This window comes from Zootoca vivipara, chromosome 3 (assembly GCF_963506605.1).
Source record: "Zootoca vivipara chromosome 3, rZooViv1.1, whole genome shotgun sequence".
Lineage (NCBI taxonomy): Eukaryota > Metazoa > Chordata > Lepidosauria > Squamata > Lacertidae > Zootoca > Zootoca vivipara.
Window position 1 is genome coordinate 30332819 of NC_083278.1, and position 21302 is coordinate 30354120.

At 43.6% G+C, this 21302-nt stretch overlaps 2 protein-coding genes across 2 annotated transcripts in view; both read right to left on the reverse strand.

The window, feature by feature from the left end:
* GCLC (glutamate-cysteine ligase catalytic subunit) overlaps positions 1-21302 on the reverse strand; it is a 122081-nt gene that overhangs the window by 49137 nt on the left and 51642 nt on the right. The window lies entirely within an intron of this gene.
* On the reverse strand, positions 539-20149 carry KLHL31 (kelch like family member 31). The gene is made up of 3 exons (XM_035109788.2): positions 19995-20149; positions 15916-17119; positions 539-8626 (listed from the first exon to the last, which is right to left on the reverse strand). Exons 2-3 carry the CDS (start codon positions 17085-17087, stop codon positions 7894-7896), a joined length of 1905 nt encoding a protein of 634 aa, XP_034965679.1. The 5' UTR covers positions 17088-17119; positions 19995-20149; the 3' UTR covers positions 539-7893.

Sequence of the window (21302 nt, forward strand, 5' to 3'; positions counted from 1 at the left end):
ACCTAGGTAAGCAGCAAAACCCAGCAGGTATAGCAAGCTCCTGGTGAGCTGTGTTCAGCTCAGCAGGTCAGATAGCTCAGGCAAACATGATAATTCACCTGATCTGCTACATTTATTGGCAAATGACTTTACTCATCATAAGCATATCCATTGGTCTGATTTCAATGGGATTTACTTCCTGGCAAAGTATTTAGACTTGGAACCCCATTAGGGTTCTCACGAAAGGAAAAGCCTGGTTGTGTGAATCTTATGTCAGCCAGAATTGTGTGGATTTGGACGACACTTTTCTCTCTTACAATTTCAGCCCTTGGCTGATGCTGTATCTTTAAACTGCACATGATGTATACTGTTGTTGTTGTTGTTGTTTAAAAAATTACAATATATTTTTCGACTTTTAATTATTTTCTTGATTTGGTTTTCCAATGTGTTGGCATCATTTTACTCCTTTGCAGAGTTGTAGCACAGTCTCATCTTCCTTGTTTGCCCTTCTTCTTTGAAAGAGAATTGGCACAGAAGCACAAAGAATGTACAAAAATAGTTAATATGAAAACATTGCCTGAGGACTGTATAATCACATTTCTCATTGATGTGTTTTAAAAGAAGAAAATGCACACATTTTATGTTAACAGGGCACTTTTAAGCCGAATACATATTTTTAAATGCAATACAGGGTCTATTGCTCCCTAACCTGCCTCACAGGGTTGTTGTGAAATAAAATTGGGGGTGGGAGAGAGTACCATTTATAATCTGAGCTCCTCAGAGTAATAGTGGGATACAAATATGATATAACTGGTAGAGTATCTGCTTTACCTGCAGAAGATGCCAGGTTCAATTCCCAGCATATGTAGGTAGGGCTGCATCTTCAATTGTCCATAGTGCAGACATGACCTATGTCAGAGTTAGCCAGAGTGTTACCCTCCAGATGTTCTGGAGCTCCATCTCCCATCAGCCCTAGTCTGTATCCCAAAGCCTTGAAACAGCAGAAATGATGGGCTGTACTTCCATACAAGGAATCAGAAAATTAAGGACTTAATTGACAGTCAACATAGCTTTCCATAAAGTACACAGGCTGTGAAATAAATATTCCAACTACTACATCATGGAGGAAAAAAAATCACCGAGGGGAATAGTACAAATAATATTTTATGGTCAGAGTATATTATTTCAGTGGAGATGGGTTTCATTTCAACAGACTTCACAATTGCCTTGAAAGTTTCATGAGTAAATAGAGTGGCTGGATCTAGACACATCAAAGAAGTGTTTCAGTTAAACGCGTAAATTTAAACAGGGAAAACAAGTGGAGAAAAATGGGACTCCACTTTGCCATCTGGTGGCACAATGTTATATCGCACATACGACACATATAAATCGCTTTTTCTTTACCAGTCTAGCTCAGTCTGGTGTTTGCTGTGCTAGTAACGCATTTACGGTTCCACCACAGTGCATCACATTTTTAAGTACTGTAATAAAGTTCTCAATCTAAATTTGTGCATCTTCCAGTAAGAAAGGTATGTGTCCCCTTGTACCTACTGCAGTCTAGCCTGAAAGTGTTTTCATTTTATAACTTCATCTCTTGAAAACAAGGAAACCTGACCCCCTCCAAAATGTTGTTGGACTCCCATCAGGCCCAACCAGCATGGACAAAAACCTGTTTTTAAAGCACGTCTTTGGATGTCACAATACCGGAAAATGCTCAGTGTTGTTAATCTCTGTTAACTTAGATCTATATCTTCAACGAAGCAGAGAAGAAAGAGGAGACAAGCAAACGTATACTAGACAGTGTGTTCCCCCCATTCATATTCATTAGTGAGAATGTGAAAGCTAATGCAGAAGGGCCATGTTTGTTATAGTCCACTTTTCTCGGAAACCGCTTGACCGATTCCGCTCAAATTTGGACATAGCATTCCTTGCCAATACGAGACTGTTTGCAAAACCTTAGATTGTTAAGATCCCACCCCTAACACACCTAAAAACATGATGTTCTCTTTAAAAAAAGACAAAATATACCACCCTCAAGTGGACATCAAAGGAACAGATGGCAAATATTGCCATAATCCCACCTACTCCTCTTCCTCCTCCTCCTAGGCCAAAGCCTTTACAGACTAGGCCGAATGGAGGTACTGACTTGCCTGCGTGGGGGTTGGGGGGAAGAGGGAGTTGGGGGATTCACAGGGATGAGCCGGGGGGGGGGGGAGGAACAGAATAGATCATGGATCAGGACAGGGTGGGGGCAGTCACAGGGATTAGCCACTGCAATGCGTGGCAGGGCCAGCTAGTAAATCATAAATCAGTTGAACCATCAGTCAGTTTATTAGTATAACTTTAGATTTTCATTGACAGCAACCTCTCTTTCTCTCTCATCATACAACGTGGATCCAGGTATTTTGTCCAACATTCACTAGACTCGCTCAAGTTTTTCCAGAGATAATAGTGCAAATGGCATCACACTGTCTTATTGTGAATGACACCTTCCTATCCTCAGGCTTTATTACCATGCTTCAATCCTGTCAATGCATTGCAGGCTTAGTCTCTGTGGCAAGGTTTACCAACAACCTCCTTTTACTGCTGCAGCTACTGTGCTTCAAGCTGTAAAACAGGGAACATGTGGCCCTCCGGGTACTTATTGGATTCTAGCTGCTGCCACACGCACAGAAATTAGCAGCTGAAGCGACTAATTATCTCCATGCCGCTTATTTCAATGCCAGGAAGAGCATGTCAGGTTTCTGTTAATGACACAGGAACAGGGCTTGCATAGGAGGCGATAACCGTATAGTTAACAGTAACACACAATTATTATTCCTTTTTACATTTCTTTTGCTACAACCTCAGTTTAATTGAGAAAAGTATTATTAACTCCAGTCACATGACTCTGGAGCTGCACTGACTGAAGACCGCTCATTTTGAAATTATTGGACTACCATACACATCAATCCCAGCCAGCACAGTTAGGAACATGATCGTGGCCATGCTGGCTTGAGCAGATGAGAGTTTTAGTCCAAAACAAATGGAAGGCAAAGGCTGCTCCGACGTGAGAAAATTTGCACCCATTTGTATCCCTGTTGAAACTGATGAGACTAAAGGCCCATCCACACACCTGCTTGTCTGTTGTCTAGAAAGCACGGGCCCAAGCAGTTTTCCTCTTGACCCACAATTTCTAGGCATAGGTTGGAGCGCTTTCCCCCCTTGACCCACTCCTTTGCCAGGGAAAACCCACCCTTTACTGCTAAATCGGTGCAAATGTCAATCCGGAGCAGAGACGCTATCTCCTCAATCTGATTGAGGGGGCCCGCCGCAACATCACGAGCGGGAAGTCGCTTGACTTCCTGACATTGCAAGGAGCCAGGGGGTGGAGCCAAACTGCCACTGAACATTGAGGGGGCCCAGCTCCCTCAAAACAAAAAGATGGGGTGATGGTGGACAAAAGTGCCTCGGCCACTAGGAGCTGGCACCTATTATCTGGAGAAAAAAAGCCAAATTGTCATTTGCTCCAATTAAGCTATAAAGAATGATTTCCCCTGAAGGACAGCATCAGGACAAGAGGAAGCGAGGGTGAGCCCTAACTGCAGAATCAAATGAAAAGGTTCCAAGAACTCGGGCCAGGAAGGAGATTAATTATGAATCCTTCAAACTGTTTTATGCTTAAAGTAATGAGACAAATTCCAGTTGAAATGATTTTCAAATCCAGGACAAGGCCCTGTTTCATTTATTCTTCATCAGCTATAGTTTCATGGTCAAACAGTTTGAAGAATTCATAATTAATTTCCTTCCTGGCCCGAGTTCTTGGAACCTTTTCATACGATTTCCTGATTGCACTAACAGCAGAATCAGCATAAGATGCCACCACACCTGTAGTAGCCATTAATACAAGACTCCTGGAGCCATGAACCTGTCACCTTTGTTCTATTCCCATGTAGTCTCTCATTCATTGTTTTCCAAAATCTTACATTATGACACTTAGGTGGCTTGGAGTTTTAAAGGGCCACTTGTGATGATGAGAGGTAGCCTAAGATCCTGAGAAAAAAACTTGTGACATTAGACCAGTAGTCCATCTAAGCAAGCATCCTGTTTTCCACAGTGGCCAACCAGGTGGCTACAGGCAACCACTGCTGTTCCTCAGCAAATGGCATTCTGTGGCATATTGTCTCTAAACGTGGAAGTTTCATATAGCCAGCAATAATGGCTAATAGCTATTGATAGATGGGTCATCCATGAAGTTAGACTTCTCCATCTGTTACATTGAACATAGGTACAAGCCATCTCCATTATGCATATACAAATTGTTTTGTGCAAAAAAGAAGAAGTGTACACTTGTTTATTGGTACAGCGCCACTATTCTGTACACTGGTACACATATTGTACATATTTTGAATGTAATGTGTGTCTCCCCTTGAAGTCTAATCCCCATGTAAGCCAGTAGCCATAACTATGTATTGTGGTTGCAAATTCCATATTTTAAATGTTTAATATTTTAACTATGAAGAAGTACTTTCTTTTGCCTGTTTTGAATCTCATCATTTCAAAGTTGAGCAGATGCACCTCTGATTGAATTCCCTCTCATGCTTCGTAACCATAGCTGCCAAGTTTTCCCTTTTCTCGCGAGGAAACCTATTCAGCATAAGGGAAAATCCCTTAAAAAAAGGGATAACTTGGCAGCTATGTTCGTAACTGCATAGCCTGCCTCAAAGAAAACCACAGCACTACTGAACTTAAAACAGGATGCATAGCTGCCAAGTTATCCCTTTTTTAAGGGATTTTCCCTTATGCTGAATAGGCTTCCTCGCGAGAAAAGGGAAAACTTGGCAGCTATGACAGGATGCAAAGTCCTTCTTAAGGGCTCCACTTTGTGCAAACGGAGGCCTTGGCCAGTTACGTGAAAACTTGGAAAACCCTACCTGACAGACTGCCTTCTGTTCAAGATTTCCCATCTCCTAATTTTGCATCCAACAACATGACCACTGCAGACAACTCCCATCCTTTATATTGAAACTGCTATCTGGAAGCAAAAGAGCCTGGTGAAAACAGCATGTTTTATAGGGCCAGGAAGTGGACTGCGAAATTGACAGTGACAAAAAATAAAAATGACAACATGCGCCGCCAAACTCAAGACCTAAACACAAAATTCAGCTTCCTTAACCTTCACTTTATCTCAATACATTCTTCGTGTACACAGAGGGCCTATGCCCACTCTTCTCCTTCCCAGCTTGCATTCAATGTCACATCCGAGGGAGACAAACATGTGCTCATGTTTAATAACATGCAGTCATTACCCCCTCCAAATGAGGGAGGGCGTGAGAAATTGTGTGCATAGGCCTTATACCTATACATCCCATTTAGATCGCAGGCAAGCTGACCTGAATGGCCTACTTTTGGGGGGGGTGAGGGGGTGTAGAATCCCTTTGATCTGTCAACCACACCAAGCCAGTGTGTATACTCAGAAAGACCTCGTAACACTAAAAGAACAACTGGATTGTAGAAGTGACCCTGAGTCTGCATTCTTGCCACGGCTGGATGCCACAATTGCCCACAAAGCCCTAGTTATGTAGTGTTGCTGCAAGGCATTGTGGGAAAACTACAATGGGAGCTGCCATAGGAACCAACTCCTAGGGGCAGAGAGGGCTTTGCCTCCCCCTCCATAAAATATTTGAGGGGGGCCTGCGCCCCACCCCCCAGTTGATGGGCATTGCCATTCAAATAGTGTGCGTGCGCCACATCATGTGATCAATTATATAGGGTGGGGCTTACCTGCCCCCCCATATTTTATTCAAGTTGGCACCCCTGGCAGCTGCTCATCACTCATCCATGTACTGAAAATGGGGGCACTGGGAAGTGATGTCAGCCACTGCTGTGCTTGACTCATGTGTAAGAAATGCCTTGATGAATCAAACAAAGATTCTAGTTCAGAATGTTGCAAGAATCCCAGCAGGCACCAGAAGGCCCACCAGGCATGGGATATCAGCCTGACTTCTGGCCGCTCTTGATTTTAAACCTATCAGAGCCTATGCCCCCCCCCCCGATACTTAGCTTGGGGGTGGTCTGCCCCTAGACAGAGCCACTCCTGAACTATTCCACTTCCCACTCTCTCTCTCTCTCTCACACACACACAAACACATAAATAAATAAATATAAATAAACAAAAAACCCAAAACAATTTGGGGTCATTTTTTCTTGCAGATTGTGAAGAGACAGAGATTATTTCTATTTTTTACATTATTGGTTTGAAATATGACTCAGCAACATGGACAGGGCCATTCAAGTATATAAACGGGCGGGGGCGGGCGGGGGGAGAGGAACGCTTTTCAGACTCATCTAGTTAAAGCTGGCTATTCTTCTTCCATACTACATAATATAAGCAATTCAAATGGCAATGCTTTATTAAATTAACAATAAGGCGCTGGCATTCTACACTAAACAATACTACTTAAAACTACCTTATTGGACCAAAGTGTTTTTCCAATTTTAGCTTACCTATTACTATGAGCCATTAAGCTTATATTTTAGAATACCACGTGGTTAGTTTTTATTTTTTTAAAAAGTAATGTACAAACCGTTGTTGTTGTTATAGATCTAATGAAGTAGTGTTTATAAAAATGCTGTAATTCCCCCCCCCAAAGTTTTTAGATTTCAAAAATAGCTGCATGGTATGACCAAGATGAATTTCCATTCAAACTGCAATCCTCTGACACCGCTACAGAAGTAAACTCCATTCAGCTCAATGGAGCTTACTTCTGAATACACAGCCAAGAGCATTGAGTTCTTGGAATACAATCCAGAGCTGTCAAGATCAATGGGAGCTTTGCCATTAACTCAGAGAGGGGTGGGTGTGTTGTATTATTACATTCCTTCACAGTGAAAAGGCCATTTTTTAATAGCAGCTCCTACCTGCTCTTCATTCTATAGAGTGGCCTTTCTTAACTTGGTGTTAAGGAAGATCCAGTTTCTCAATCCACCAGATCTGAAGCCCAGCCTGGTGGCCCGTGCTGGCAAACTCTTTGTGGTACAGCCCCGGGGGCACCATGGCACCGATGCTCCTCCTGCCCCAAATGTCAACCAGTGAAGTTCTTCCAAAAGTGGCCAAAGTTGAGCACAAAGGCGCACAAAATTAAGCCTACTTCCTCCCCCCAAAAGCTCAACGACTCTGGTCAATCCAATGGGTAGATCACTGCCAGTTTAATGATGGTGGGAATAGATCACAGTCTCTGATCTATGTTAATTAACCTAGAGCAGAACTTTTATGTGAAAATGATGTTATTAAACTGGAGAAGGTTGGCCAAAGTCTAGAAATGCCAAAGTTGAACTGTAGGTCTGCTGTCTCACCCCTGCATGGAAATGGTGGAAGGAAGGAAATCTAATGCATATGCAGGTAACAAGTGTATTTTGGGCACTCTGAGATGTTTGAAACAGCCCTATGCATTGCAACCCAAAGAGATTTTAAAATATTAAGTGGAATACAAATTGATTAAGGAAAAGAATAGTCCTGGGATAACGGCATGTTAGTTTTACATAGCATGCGAGTACTATATTTTCCGATATATGTTGGATGTCTTTGCCTATCCCCTTTTAGGCCGAAGCTCCAGCTCTTGAGAACTTTATCCAAATAAGCTGTGCAACCTGGGAAACAGCTCTCGAAAGAAGCGAGGTGCTTTTAATGTTTAAAGTCAGAGGCCTGTGGCTTTGTCCTGACGTGGCAAATGCCTTACATTTTTTAAAAAATTCTCAGGCCATACCATGCATTTCCAATTACATGAAAATGGGCTGGTTTTGCAGAACTGAAATTAACTGGCAAGCAAAGGTCGCCTCCCCCACCCCGCACCCACCCCTTCCTATAGGCACGTAAAGGTAAACATTAAAAAAAAAGGTTTAACCTAGTCTTTCTAAACCTACGTTTTTAAATACTTAAATGCTGACTGGCACTGAAGATACTGAGCTAGCCCTGGATTCCCGGTTTTTGGTATTGGGCATGGCAATGGTACAGCACGACACTCCGACAGTGGCTTCCGGCAACTCATCCTCATCGGTCCATTCATTAAGACCAGGGTTGTAGCACTGAATGCATTTCTTGTATTTCTTTTCTATTTCGTTCCAGCCTCCCACCAAGTAAATTTTCCCATTGAGGATGGAAGCGCCGGCAGTGCTCACGCCAGTTGGGAGAGGAGCGGCGTAATTCCACTGGCCGGAGTAAGAACTGTAACACTCCACAGGAAGCACGTCTACCCTTTCCCCTCGGCCTCCCAGTTGGGACCCTCCCATGACATAGACCTTTTCCCCAAGGGAAGTGGCGCAGTGCCAGCCTCTAGGGGTGCTCAGGCTGGGCTTGTCTTGCCAGCTGTCGCTAGCCGGGTCATACATGCAAACAGAGCGGGAATAAGCGTTATTGATGTAGCCTCCAGTGACCAGGATCCTACCATCTATGACCGCGCTAGCATGGCAGCACCTAGCCACCTCCAGAGGGGCCTTCATTTGCCATTGATTAATTGCCGGGACATAACATTCGACTGAAGAGAGACACCCTTCCGAGTTGCGGCCGCCCACGGCGAAAAGGAGACCGTTGAACACGTTCAGGCTGAAATGGGTGCGCTTTTGATTCATACTGGCCAGGTGAATCCATGTGTTGAAACGAGGGTCGTACCTGAAAGAAATAGGGAGGGGGGAAGGATTATTGGTGCGATCCAGATACGAACTTCATCGACAGTTCTAAGTCACAACATTTGCATTTGCTGTAGCTGCCACTCTCTTGTTTGCTACTTTTCTCAGAAATGAAGACTCCCAAACATTGCCATTATTAAGGGCTAAACTAGATGCAAGCCCATTATCGGATCTTAGCTTTCCCCAAAACTAAAAGCAGCGATCAGCCCAAAGTGAATCATAATAATAATTTAATAATAATAATTTATTATTTATACCCCACCCATCTGGCTGGGTTTCCCCAGCCACTCTGGGCAGCTCCCAACAGAATATTAGAAACATAATAAAACATCAAGCATTAAAAACTTCCCTAAACAGGGTTGCCTTCAGATGTCTTCTAAAAGTCAGATAGTTGTTTATTTCCTTGACATCTGATGGGAGGGTATTTCATGGGGCGGGTGCCACTACTGAGAAGGCCTTCTGCCTGGTTTCCTGTAACCTCACTTCTCGCAGTAAGGGAACCACCAGAAGGCCCTCAGTACTCAATCTCAATGTCTGGGCTGAACGAATGGTGGTGGAGATGCTCCTTCAGGTATACTGGGCCAAGGCTGTTTAGGGCTTTAAAGGTCAGGGCCATAGTGTTGCCCAAAAAGTCTGTATTACTCTCTTATCTCCTGTACTGTTTTCCTAGTTGAAATCACCCCCTCCCCCAAACTGCTCATTGCTTATATGGCATACCGTCCAACTTTTCCGGAGCCCAAACAAAAACCAGCATCTTCCGGAATGTGCTCCCAAGTGAGTCACATGACCTACACTGTGCTCTCAACATGAAAAATCACTTTTCTCCGGAGTAATATCTCTCACCCCCCAAAAATGTTTTTGGACACCATGGGAGGTCACGGCCCCCAAAAGTGCCTTTTTAGAGTGACAACATAGCATGAGAGTACAGCTGGATAGCATTACCTTGGTTTCAGGCATGGAGACATGTAAAAACAATGGGGAAAGGAGTTGGCACTGAAAGAATGATCCCAAGGAAAGCATAAGAATTGTAATATTGGCTGAGCTGCTTGCTCAACAGGTCCATAGTTTAATCAACGAACAAAAATGGAGAGGCAATGAATGAGATTAACCATTTGACATCAATTGTGTTAAATTATTGCTGTACCAGCAGCAGGCTGGTCTCAGTAAGATGTTTGAATCTTGCTTGGCAACAGCTCTGTATTAAAACTAGGTTTAATAATATGCACATTTCATATTATTTATTATGTACTTCATTACTTATTCCCTCCTTATGTTCCAGTGAGTGATACCTAATGAAGTCATACTCAGAGTAGATATATTAAAATCATTGGGCTTCCTCTGATTATGACTAATGTTGAATATCACCCAGTAATTTGTTGCATGTGAGTACTGGAAAAAGCTTGAGTTTAGTATGCATATTGTATCTATTCTTTTGATTCTGGCATGTGGAAAATCAAATTGCTAGCTCACTAATAAAACCAAACTGAATGGACATTTAATATAATCTCACCGCTCTTAGTAAACTGATTTCATTTGTCCCTAGTTATTTCCCAGAAATGTTTGAAATGCCCAGTGACTATAGTACATGAATGCTAAGACAAAACATATGCATATACACATACGAAAAGAGAGATGGAGAAAGCAAACTTCTCCCTTGGAGAATGTTCTTACTATTTGTTAACGTAGTTAAAAGTACATGACTCAAAATCTAATATTGGAAATGCCCAGAAATGGCACTTTGTGGAGTAACATATTCTAGTTTCATTACATTTTATTATATTTTCTGTGAAATGAGCCCATCTGTTATTTGTATGTAACTACATAGAATCTATGTATTTATTCATTTAATTTATATGCCGCATTTCTGCCAAGGCACCTAAGGCGGTTTATAATTTACTGTAAAATTGGGAGGAGGGGCAAGAGAAAGAGGCCATCTGGTTGGATCACAGAAGAAATGAGGGTGTATTTTCTATTGACTTTCTGGAATCAGAATTTCAGTCCTGGCATTCTTGTGGCCACTGAGGTTAACAGATAACTTGTCAATGTAAACACGTCTGGCTTCTCAAGTCATATTTACGAAACCTTCATCCCTTTCCTAAAATGTCCAATAGCACTATTCATAATGCTTCAGACAGCAGTGAGGAAACTGTAGGATTAAAATCCTGGCTTTATATGGTAGTAACTTCAGAAAATATACTAGCCCAAATGTTTAGAATTTGGGTAACAGAATCTTCCAATATAGTTGCTGCTAGCCAGTCTGATTTGTAACATTTGCAATCTACAAAATCTTATGCTACAATGAACCTGTTTGTTTTTAAAGAGGCCACAATATTGTTTGCTGTTTTCTTGGCAACAGATTAATATGGCTACATTCTTAAAATTTGCCCCGTGAGAATAGGAATATTTGTTGCATTGCTATATGTTTCTAATTCTAAGAAGCAGGAAATAAAGTATCAAAAGAAAATAACATCAGCCTTGCTGTTTAGTTGTCTTGCAAGGGCCTACGACTCTGCAATAATATAAAATTTAAAAAAGGTTCCTCAATCGCTATATTCCTCTCTCTCCTGACTCTGCTTTCAGCTACAAAAAGAAAAAAAGTTTGTAACCTGCTTTAATTTGGACATAGTGGCTGTTTCCAGACAACCTGTTCACCAAGCATTTGCCAAATTTGTTTATACAAAGTTGATCAAGTGGTTAGACTATGTCAGCTATTTATTGAGCGTTCATTCTAAGTTGCATGTGGGGAGGTTATACAGGGTTGCATCAAGCACTTGCTATCCCATGTTTCTCCTGTGGGTGATCCTCATGTAAGACTGGCATCCATACACGGAACTCACAAAGCCATTTCCTCTAACATCCCTATAAACACATGGAAGAAATGTTGGAATGTTCATGACAGCGCGGACAGATTGCAGAAGGACTTGCCTGATGAGCACCCTCAGATTCACAGTGAGGAAACTGCCTTATAGGCCAGACTGTTTGCCCATCTAGCCCAGTTTTGTCTCCTCGGCCGATCTGTGGAGATGCCAGGGCATCTTAAAAGCATGTGCTGTAGCCCTGAGCTACAGCCACTGCTCCAGTTTAAGGGATCGTACACATTGCCTCTTTTGCTACATATACACGTGTTGGGGAAAACTGCAAAGGGAGTTATTTTCTCGTTCCATGTGCTCTGCACGAATACTCAGCAAAATAGGTACATGATGTGCAATCAAGGCACTCAATGCAATTCTGCCTGGGAGCCAAGCATAAGTCGCTCTGAGCTTCTGGGAGGAAGAATGGGGAATTTATAATAAACAACATGAGACCTGGGACACCCGGGCCACCAGCAGCCAGTGCCATAGCTATGGAGGGGCTAGCTGGGTTTTTGCCCTGTGTGAAGCCTCCAGAGGGGCACCATTGAGACTCCCAGCCTGTGTGTGTGTGTGTGTGTGTGTGTGTGTGTGCAAGTGCACATGGGGGAGTCTTTGACCCGGGTGAAATAAAGTCTAGTTTCACCCCTGCCAACAGCCAAATCTACCTCACAGGGTTATTGGGCAAGGAGGAGAGAAATCATGTGCTCCTTAGAGTAAGGACAGGATAAAAAGTCTGTGTGCTTTTTTCCCTACCCATGTCCATCATGTCTTATCATGTTTGAATTAAAATTTGTCATGTATTCATTTATTCAACTCAGCTTTCTTGGTGCTTCTGGCCTTCCCTTGGGTGATAGTCAACAAAGTTCAATTCAGAGGAGATCCACTGAAATTAATGGGCCTTACTTAGTCATGATGACTAATTTCGGTGTGTCTACTCTGAGTAAAACTTCATTGAATACAACTCCCAATCTCCTAAGCCAGGGGTGTCAAACTCAAATTCATCGGGGGCCGCATCAGCAGTTTGGTCACCCTCAAAGGGACGGTTGTATCTGTAGGACTATGTGTCCACTCTTTATTATCATAAATTATTGTCACTGCATTCAATTATTACTGTTTTTTGTAATAATGTAAGTAATAACTAGCTCTGAAAGCAGAAACATAGTCAGAATAATGGCAAGTAGATATTCAAATGTACAATTATTGTACAATTTATTGAAAAATGATTTTTGGTAACTGCACTGGGTGGTGGAGGCTCGCTAGGGTTTCATGCAGGACCTTTGCAGAGCTACTAGTACCTGGAGATGCTGGGGTCCTTCTGCATGCAGAACAGATGTTCTGCCAGTGAGCCACCACCCTTCACCAAAGGGACTGGCTGAGGTTGACTCACTGGAGCTGCTCTCCTGGTTCCAGGGTTTAAGGGCCAGAAGTATAAAGCAGCATCCTATGTTTCTGAGGAGAGGGAGAGGGAGAGGGAGGGGAGGGGAGGGGAGGGAGGAAGGAAGGAAGGAAGAAAAGAGGGAGTGGGAGGGAGAGAGGAAGGAAGGAAAGAGGGGAGAGAGAGAAGAGTAGGAAATAAGGAAGGGAATAAAGAAGGAAAGAAAAAGAAAGAGGGAGAGAAGACGGAAAGGGAGAAAGAAGGAAGGAAGTAGAGGGAAAGAAAGAATAAGAATGAGGGAGAGGAAGAAAGATGGGAAGGACGGAAGGAAGGAAGGAAGGAAGGAAGGAAGGAAGGAAGGAAGGAAGGAAAGAGGGAGCAGGAGGGAGAGAGGAAGGAAAGAGGTGAGAGAAAGAAGAGTAGGAAAGAAGGAATAAAGAAGGAAAGAAAAAGAAAGAGGGAGAGAAGACAGAGATAAAGAAGGAAGGAAGGAGAGGGAAAGAAAGAATAAGAACGAGAGAGAGGAAGAAAGAAAGGGAAGGGGGGGTCGCCGCCTTGATTCAGCGCCAGAAAAGAGTGCGAAGGGACCCCCCCCCGGCCCCAGCTGTTTGTCGGCGCTTTGTCAGCGCAGCGCTTCAGCAGCAAGGTCCCGCTGGCTGGGGCGCTCGGCGGGCCACATGATGAGGTCTGGCGGGCCGGATTTGGCCCCCGGGCCTTGTGTTTGACACCCATGTCCTAAGCCATTTCAAGCAGTGTTGAGGGTGCCTCTCTTACATCTGAATGACCAACTTGGAGGATGGGAAGGATTTGTTGTATAATTATTTATGTTCGCATTAAAAGAGAGAGAGAGAGAGAGAGTTTATGGGGTGCTCTCAGGGGTCAGCATTGTTGGGCACCTGCTAAGGCGCACACTGCCAGTAGGGGGACCATGGTCAACTCTTTGCTGCTTCTGCCTGTTTGCCTGCCAAGCAAGTGAGCAGGGAGGAGCAAGATGAAGAAGCATTGGCAAAGCGAGCAGGGGGAGCAAGGACTCTTTGTGCTGCCTACTTTCTGTGGGAGGTGATGTTGATTAAGCCCAAAGGGAGAAGGATGCATAGAGACAGGGATGTGGGCAAGGGTCCACTGAAGTTTACTGAGAACACCTTGTCCAAATGTTTCCCCAAACCTAGATCTCCAGCACTGGATGGTTTTCATGTTAAGATTAACATGGTAGCATCCCAGCTGGCTGGATGCTGTGCTGAGTGGTTGGCTGGGCTAAGTAGATGGCCATGCCCCTCCCCAGGCCCACCACAGTTTGGCTCATTTGAAGGATGGGTTAGGTGGGAACCCATGAGCTTCTGCGGCCGCAGGAGCGGACAGGGAAACAATCCAAATCTACTCATCCGGGGGAGAGAGGAGATGCCAAGTCGGGCTGCAACTGCCACTCACTGGCAAGACGGTAAGTGGCCATTCTGACCCAGCTCTGGCTGCCTAGTCACAAGAGGCTCCCGTTGCAAATCTTTCCAGAAGCATGATGTATAGACCACAAAACTGTCTAGGGGACACGGCCACTTCTACAACATGTACAGTTCCTAGCTTAGTGTTGATGCAGTGCATGTTGTAGGAAAAGATGGAAAATCAGTGATGCCATCACACGGTCACACGGTCACCACCCCTCACATTTGAGAAGCCCAGATGCATTTACCCCACACCTCCGTTATCATTGGATACTGGCTCCCAGTGTGTTTGCAGTTTTCCGTGCATAAAAGGTAGTGTGTGCTTATTCTCCTGAGCATGGCCCACTGACAACTTTAATATTGGCAATATAACCCAAAGAAAGAAAGAAAGAAAGAAGATAAAGGGTCCTTTTCTGTGTTGTAGGCCAGGTGAAGGGTACCTTTTATCCTCCAGAGGTTGCTGAAGCACAACTCCTAGCACCCATGTCTTGCTTGGACTAATGGGAGAAACATCTGCATCTCTGTTCCACACCCCAGTTGTAGGGTAATAAAGCAAATGCACTTGATGCCTTACACCATTTTGAATCAGAATTGTAGAGTTGGAAGGGACCCCAATGGTCATCTAGTCCAACTCCCTGCAATGCAATATTTTGCCCAATGTGGGGCTCGAAACAGTCACCCTGATATTAAGAGTCTCATGCCCTTACGTTATAACTTATTTCATATAGGCCAGTAAATATATTACTATGACAAAGAAAAGGAAAACGTGCCTGTATAATCCTATTTCAAATTAATACGCCAACTGTGAAGCATCAACAGCTCTAGGGTTGAGAAGCATTTGAGTCTCATCCAACATGCATATCATCCGAGACATTTGAATTATTCAGGCGTTCATAATGGGACTTAAACACACAACGAATGGGGAGCGTGCATGAGCCTGCTTGCTGTGTCCCCATTGTCTTCCATGGCTGCAAGAGGCTTTCCTGCATGAGACAGTCACCCTTGAACATTCAAATGTCAGTGGAAACAGGGAGTGGAGCTAGCATGCTTGTACATGCTTTTTCCTCTTTGCATGCCTACAACAACCCCGTTGTAAACATATAAATAGGGACGCTGTTAATCTAACTTTGTCACAAAGGCCATTTTTCTGGCTGTTTTTTCCTTCCAAAATTAATAATTGACCTTTGCAGGTACAGTGGTACCTTGGTTTAAGAACAGCTTAGTTTATGAACAACTGGATTAAGAACGCTGCAAACCTGGAAGCAGGTGTTTTGGTTTGTGAACTTTGCCCTGGAAGCAGAACATGTTCCGCTTCCTGTTGAGTGTGTTCCATTTGTAAATGGAGTCCCCCGCTGCTATGGGAAATCAAGAACGCTTTGGTTTAAGAACGGACTTACAGGAACGGATTAAGTTTGTAAACCAAGGTATCACTGCATTCTCTTTTGGCATGGCTTGGATGGCATTTATCAATCACAGGCACCTATGCTAAAAACAACAACCTCAATAAAGATTGTTCTTCTATTGCTGTTTATGTATCTGCATCTCCCTCTCCCTCCCTCTCCGGAGCTGTTATGTGCTGAACATACTACCTCTATAAATAACCAGTTACCTGCAGAAATTGCTGACTGCATGCTTAGCCTGATTCCTGGCATCATTCTGGTCTTCTCCACCTGCCACATAGAGGAATCCATCCATCACGGTGACGCACTGGTTGAAGCTTTTAGCAGGCATCTCAGTAAGCCTCTTCCATCCATTGTCAGGGTCTCTGTATAAAATGTCTCTGCTAAGGGATTTCTCTGTTAAAGCTGGGCGTCCCCCAACCGTAACCAGGACCCGTAATCCTCCACGAATCCTTGTTCGCCTAGACTGCAATGTATTCTGGTGGTAGGGAAGCAAATGGTAATTCATGGCATCTACTAGAAGTCTATGGCAATCTGCATCTTGCATCATTCTTGGTACAGTCTGAACATAATTCACCAGGTCTTGGGCAGAGATGGTACCAAAGCGAATGTTGCTCAACAGATCCGCAGCATATTTTGCTCTTTTTTGGTCAAATTCCAGCCACCTCGTTGCAATTTGGAATGCAACAAGTTCAGAAGGCAACTGCAAGTCATCGTCTGCAAGAAGTTCATTGATCCGGTCAAAAGTGAGCTTTAAGAACTGATCCGATTCGGAAAACTCAATGAAGTTGTCTCTAATGAATTTCTGAGCTGCTTCCTTGGTGGTTTTGAGTCCATATGTCTCAGCAATGTTGGCAACATACATGCAATTCTCCACGTTGATTTCTTGCATCAAAAAATCACTGCACATCTTCACAAGGGTATGAATCTGAAGGTAGATGGCGGTGGAGATGATGCTACCTATAGTATACAGCGAGAGAGTGAGCTTTCCTGTGTAGGCATATGCAATGACAGTAGCTAGGCCCAGGGGAGATACATCGTTGAGGTCCACTCTCTGGGTTGATGGATCTTTCTTCAAGATGTTGTGGAAGTAATCACTGCAGGAAGCCATCACCACTTTGTGGACATCAAAAGACTTTGTTTTGGTACCGATGACTAAATCGCAGAGAAAGTTCTCCAGCCTCATCCTGCACAACCCTTCCAAAAGGTTGGGACTGTAGAGAGCATCGGAAACCTCCGTCGAGACACAGCTGAAGCCATTCCCCCCTTCCAAAAGGCCGTTCAAGCCGTTCAGCTTGCTGAGAGGACCGTCTTCCACGATGATGGTCAGCTCATTGATATCCGCCTTGCTCTTCTTGACATTCTTCTTCTTGGGCGCCATGACTGCAATATAATATCACAGCCAGGAGCTAGCTAGGAGAAGGAGAAGGAGAAGAAGGAGAAAAGGACAACTTTTAGACCTGTATTTCAGTGCATTGGTTTTCAGCATCTCACTGAAAAGGACTGCAAAGCATCCTTGCAGGTGGCAAGCGGAAACAGAAAAATAAGAAGGAGATTATGGAAAACTCCGCAATCACACACATCTGTAACCTCATGCAAGGTGAATAAATGTTGCTTGGTAAACGGTGGTTTGTATCTGCTCAGTGTCTCATGTCAAACTCGTACTCCTCAAGTGGTTTGTAAAAATGTAATACCAAAAAGAAAAACCAGCTAAAATTACAAAATCAAACATCAATTAAAACGCCTGCTGAAATAATAAAAAACATATATTCAGACTTTCAATAGGGAGTGGGCCTGTCTGACCTCAATTTGAAGGGAGTTCAATAAGCTAGGATGAATGGCTGACCTTCTGCAAACCACTGACTGCAGAGACTGACACCCCAAGTCGGACACTGAGATCACAGCAGGGAGTCATATTAGTGGTTTGCTGTGGGCCAGTATCTGACTCATGTTAATGAGTTGAGCTTTTAGAGTTGTGGGTCCAACTCGGTGGAACTCCTTGCCACAAGAAGTTTACAGGTACTGTCCCTACAGAGCTTCGGATGCCTGGTCAAATCAGTTTTATTTCTGGAGGCTTTTGCACCCTGAATGCTTCTGAGACGTTTTGCAGCATTATTTTATATAGGAGGTTTAAAAATTAGGCTTAATTTCTGTTTTAAGTTATGTATATCATATACCATGATTGTAAGCTGCTTTGAGACCTACATAATGAAAAGGGGGTATATAAAAATTTAAAATAAATAAATAAATCTGCTTCACAGGGTTGCTGGGCCCATAACCTGAGAAAATCATGCATTGTCCTTGAGCCCTATTTTTTCTTTTTTTCTTTTTTTGTAGTATGGACAAGCTGACCAACAGATAGGATTCGCAGCCCAATCCTAAAGCACATTTAGTACGAAGCAAGTCCCACCAGGTGAAGTTCCAAATCAATATGTTTAGGAATTGGGAGTGTGCATATTTATTCACTTAAACTGGAGACTGCCTCCGTCCTTCTCTTCTCTGTTGTAGATAGACTCAGAGGCCTGCTGAAGCCTGAGGGAATTATTTTCCTCCAAAACAGCATGACTAGGTTAAGAGAAAACAATGAAAAAGAAACATACAATTTTGAAATAATAAATCAAGTTGAAAGTTGTGGCTCTTTCACACCTAACTACTACTGAATTGGGTAGAACAGGGGTATAAATAGTAAAATTATCATTATGGAACGGGACGTGACCAAACTGCGGGAGGCAGTGGAAGACAGGAGTGCCTGGCGTGCTCTGGTCCATGGGGTCACGAAGAGTCTGACACGACTAAATGACTAAACAACAACATTTTCATCAGAGAGATGTTGGAGGGTTTGTGACAGAGTGAAACATCGAACTACATGGTTTTGGATGCTCTAGATAAGGTAGACTAGGACCTGAGTTCAAATCCTCTCTAAGCCATACATAGAGCATAACTTTGCACCAGCCACTCTTTCTCAGCACAACCAAACTCCAAGAGTCATCCTGAGGATAGAATAGTGAATACGTATACCACATTTGATCTGCTTGGAGGAAGAGGAAAATCAAGATGTAATGAACATCTTAGATAAAGCGAGTGCATCAGCAGCCCGAAATAAGCCCCTGCGAGTCCCCTTCAAAGAGAACTGCCAAATGTTAAAACAGGCAAGGATTAAGTAATGCTGTATAGTGGAGTGCCATCTGCACTAGCTCTTTTTTGAACAGAGTTTTTTTTTAAAAAAAAAAAAAAAGCATGAGCCATTCAGCATTTTAAGTATAGAAAGGAATGGTTAGTTCCTCTTTCAGGAGGCATGGCATTCCCCCCCCCCCGGGTCACCCAGTCCCTCCTGCTAGGTGGCAGCTATGTGCAAGTGAGCGAGATGATTGTGTGTGTGTGTGTGTTAGAAGCATCAACCATTGCCCGTGTACCAGAATGAGCAGAGGTCCCAGAATGTCACTTTGCCAAAGTGGCGGGTCAGCTGCTCCCCCCCCCAGCTGCATTCCTCAAGCTGCATCTGTTGAAACCTATCAGGGACGTTTCCAAGAATAGCATCGCTCTCTCGGGTCTCTCAAAGCCGCTTGCCATTTTAAGGCACGTCCAGTTTAAAGTGCATTTCTTGACTGGGGTTTTAATTCTTTCGAAAGGAGAAAAAGAAATATTGCCAGGTATACATTTGCAGCCCTTTTTGTTCTCCATTACTAAATAAATAAATTTAAAAAATCTGTTTATTTCATCGGTACAGGTTGAAAATAGCCAGCATGCTTTGGATACATATCAATTCTCTCTTAGCTGGCTATGCTGATGTTCCTTTGGCAAGTGCAATGGACATTTAAAGACAGCCAAGTATCATTTACATATTTAAAGATTAATATGAGATCTAGGTAAGGATTTGTAGCTCAGGTTTTTTTTTTAAAAAAAACCCCAATTTTATCAATATTTAAAACTGTTTTTCTTTCTACGACTCGAGAGACATGCTAGCAGGGAAGTGCCAGCCCTGTGAGATTTTAGCAGCAAAATCCTTGCGGCTTTTTCTTGGAGCAAACTTTCACCGAGTTACATGTCAAAAACTGTACAGGAAAACACGCAGTTAAAGGAAAGCCTTTGCCAACTTGATTTTCCTTAGGGCCTCCACCCCGCCCCATAGCTATAGCTGGCCACGTTAAGTTTGTAGCCTGGAGGGAATTCATCCCAGGGCATATTCAGCTCTTAAATAGAAGGAACACCACCACCCACCACCTAGGAACGCTCAGAAACCCAGAAAGCTAATCAGCTCAATAAGAACAGGATTAGAGAGCAGCCTTACCCTTCTCAGCAACAGAGCCTTCCCAGGACTGACCAGCACAATGTCTACGAGAATATTTCTTGAAAAGAATGAGAAAAGGCAGGGGGAAGGGGAAATGGATTTCACCTGAGAAGTCCTAGCTAGCCACAGAAGTTTCTAGTGTGACCCTGCTGCCACTGTGGATGAGAGAGACTGGAGCCTGCGCTCTGGGGCACTTTAAAAATGACCCCTCCCTCCCATCCTTTCCTGTCACCCAGAAGGGTTTATGTTTCCTCTGCTTGCTTGGCTTTGAATCTGAAGTCAACTTAACTGGACGTCTACAGGATAATAAAACAAGGGTTAAGCTCCTAGAAATTACATTCCTTCCATCGCTGCTGCACTACGGCAGGGGTACCGTTCCACCGTAAATGACTAAAAACAATGTCCTTAGAATAACTACATTTAAAAAAACCTTTACCCTTCTGAACGTTGGTTAACTCCTACTGAACGTTTTCCCTGCTCCTCCCTTCCAGCAGGTTTTCATATACAGTGTTACCTTGGGTTAAGAACAGCTTAGTTTATGTTACAGGTAGGTAGCCATGTTGGTCTGGGTCGAAGTAGAAAAAAAAAATTCAGTAGCACCTTAAAGACCAACTAAGTTTTTATTTTGGTATGAGCTTTCGTGTGCATGCAACTTGGATTAAGAACGCTGCAAACCCGGAACCAGGTGTTTTGGTTTGTGAACTTTGCCTTGGAATGAGAACATGTTTCGCTTCCTGTTGAGTGTGTTCCCTTTGTAAATTGAGTCCCCCGCTGCTATGGGAAAGCACACCTTGGTTTAAGAATGCTTTGGTTTAGGAACGGACTTCTGGAACGGATTAAGTTCGTAAACCAAGATACCACTGTAAATTGGGGTGTATAGGGTATTAGGGGACGGGTAGTATCTCTGGTGAGGGACACATTGTGCTTCTTCTCAAGTACTTTGTCCCCTTTTGGTCCCCACCCTGCACTCAGCTCTCACCTGTCCATAGCTGTCAAGTTCTCCCTTATGCTGAATAGGCTTCCTCGCGAGAAAAGGGAAAACTTGACAGCTATGCACCTGTTGCTACTAGAAGCTGTCAGCGTGTGACAGTGGCCACACCCTGGGAATGGCTTCAGCAGGCTGGCTAAACAAGGTGAGGGCAGCCGATGGGTCTCAAACCCTTGGTGAGTTAGGGGCTGGATCTACAGTGATTTGTAAAAACACTTTAAAAAAAACCCCACACGTGTAATATGCAATTTTACATTGGCAACAGATCGCTGCTCTATAGTGCCCTCTGGTGCCACATTTTTATAACACAATTAAAACAG